This window comes from Dipodomys ordii, unplaced genomic scaffold (assembly GCF_000151885.1).
Source record: "Dipodomys ordii isolate 6190 unplaced genomic scaffold, Dord_2.0 Scaffold119, whole genome shotgun sequence".
Lineage (NCBI taxonomy): Eukaryota > Metazoa > Chordata > Mammalia > Rodentia > Heteromyidae > Dipodomys > Dipodomys ordii.
The window spans coordinates 1,925,575-1,927,814 of record NW_012267335.1 but is presented as its reverse complement, the minus strand read 5'-3'; the positions used below and the strand labels follow the sequence as shown (position 1 = coordinate 1,927,814).

The following is a 2,240-nucleotide window of genomic DNA, read 5'->3' as shown; positions in this document are numbered from 1 at the left end:
CTTGTCTGCCAACCCCACCGGTGTGTATCTCCGCCTAATCACCGCTCACGGGCGCATGCTGACAGCCCCCTCCACCCGCTTGATGTTTTTTTCATGTCTGCACAGCAAATCACCCCACACCTCCGAACCCATGCAACCCCCCCCCTTCTCTTAAGTATGCCGCGGTCTTGCCTGCGTCCTATTAATTTTGATGACCTGGCAGCGTCCGCCGGTGGCACTGTGCTGCGATCCGCGCGCGCCACTTTTTCCTCCTCTTCCCTCGCTCGCGCGCGCGCCTGCTTCTCGGGGTGGCTTTCCTCCTGGCTCCCGTCCATCGGTCCGTCCGCCCGCGTGTTGGCCGGATGGTGATGAGGACGGTGATGAGGAGGATGAGGCTGAATTCGTGGAAGGCGCTGGGAGCGCGGCGCGCGCGGTGACGCGGCCAGCGCCGGGCCGGGCCTCGAGGGGGGGGAGGGCGGGTTGAGCGCGCACAATTCCCTGCTGGGCGTCATGTGTGCCTTCTACTTGCAATTGCAGAGCAATATCTTCGGCGGGCTGGATGAGAGTCTGCTGGCCCGGGCCGAGGCTCTGGCCGCCGTGGACATCGTCTCCCAGAGCAAGAGCCACCACCACCATCACCACCCGCCCCACCACAGCCCCTTCAAACCCGACGCCACGTACCACACCATGAACACCATCCCCTGCACGTCGGCGGCGTCCTCCTCCTCCGTGCCCATCTCGCATCCGTCCGCGCTGGCCGCCGGCACCCACCATCACCATCACCACCATCACCACCACCACCACCAGCCGCACCAGGCGCTCGAGGGCGAGCTGCTGGAGCACCTGAGTCCCGGGCTGGCCCTGGGCGCCATGGCGGGCCCCGACGGCGCGGTGGTGTCCACGCCCGCGGCGCACGCCCCGCACATGGCGCCCATGAACCCCATGCACCAGGCGGCGCTGAGCATGGCGCACGCGCACGGGCTGCCCGCGCACATGGGCTGCATGAGCGACGTGGACGCCGACCCGCGGGACCTGGAGGCGTTCGCCGAGCGCTTCAAGCAGCGGCGCATCAAGCTGGGGGTCACCCAGGCCGACGTGGGCTCGGCGCTGGCCAACCTCAAGATCCCGGGCGTCGGCTCGCTCAGCCAGAGCACCATCTGCAGGTTCGAGTCGCTCACGCTGTCGCACAACAACATGATCGCGCTCAAGCCCATCCTGCAGGCGTGGCTGGAGGAGGCCGAGAAGTCCCACCGCGAGAAGCTCACCAAGCCCGAGCTCTTCAACGGCGCCGAGAAGAAGCGCAAGCGCACGTCCATCGCCGCGCCCGAGAAGCGCTCGCTCGAGGCCTACTTCGCCATCCAGCCGCGGCCCTCGTCCGAGAAGATCGCCGCCATCGCCGAGAAGCTGGACCTGAAGAAGAACGTGGTGCGCGTGTGGTTCTGCAACCAGAGGCAGAAGCAGAAACGGATGAAGTACTCCGCCGGCATCTAGGGGACCCTGGGCCTCTCCGGGGACCGGGGACTGCTGCCCGGCCGCCTTCCCTCCTCCCGCCCGCCCGCCCGCCTCGCTCTCCGTCCCGCTCTCCACCTCCCTCCATCCCACTCTCCACCCCTTTCCACCTCTCTCCATCTCTCTTGCTTTCTCCATCTCTCTCTCCATCCTCCTCCCCTTCTTTCCTTTCCACTTTGGGCGACCAGAAAGAAGTCCAGTCAATGTGAATCCTGAAAAAAGCGAGGGTTGGAGAGGGAGCAGACAAGCGAGCGAGCGAGCCACGTAGTCAGCTAGAATGTGAACCTTTGCTCAAAGTAGAGAGATAGCGAGCGGGAGGGGGGGGAGAGGGGTCTGTCAAGTTGGAGCAAGGTCGCCTCCCCGCACTGCACTCGGGCCGCGGCGGAGGCGGGAGCGGCTGCGCGGAGGACACCGACGCCCGGCTCCCCACGCCGGCCAGCGCCAGCAAGTAAGATTCGTTTTTATTCTTATGGCCGTCGCCCTTGTACGAGTTTCAAAGTACACTTCGCAGCTATTTTTCAGAAATAGAAATTTGATTCAGGACTGAAACTCTAAAGTAGAGTTGATGCTTAATGTGATAGAGACATCTCTAAAGTATTTTGAATTTAAGAAAAAAAGATGGCAGATTTTCTGCATTTACACTGTATATTATATATATATATTTTTATTGTGGTTCCTAACTCCCCTTCTTCCTTCTCTGAAGTGTTCATGCTTAAGAAAGGCGTCGTCTGCTGTGTTCACTGATCTTGAAA

The 2,240-nt window shown here is 62.1% G+C and overlaps 1 protein-coding gene across 1 annotated transcript; it reads left to right on the top strand.

Annotated features, from left to right (window-relative positions):
* Positions 1-6: 6 nt before the first annotated feature.
* On the top strand, positions 7-1,470 carry Pou4f2 (POU class 4 homeobox 2). Its single transcript, XM_013029529.1, has 2 exons — positions 7-20; positions 517-1,470. Exon 2 carries the CDS (start codon positions 667-669, stop codon positions 1,468-1,470), a length of 804 nt encoding a protein of 267 aa, XP_012884983.1. The 5' UTR covers positions 7-20; positions 517-666.
* Positions 1,471-2,240: the final 770 nt, after the last annotated feature.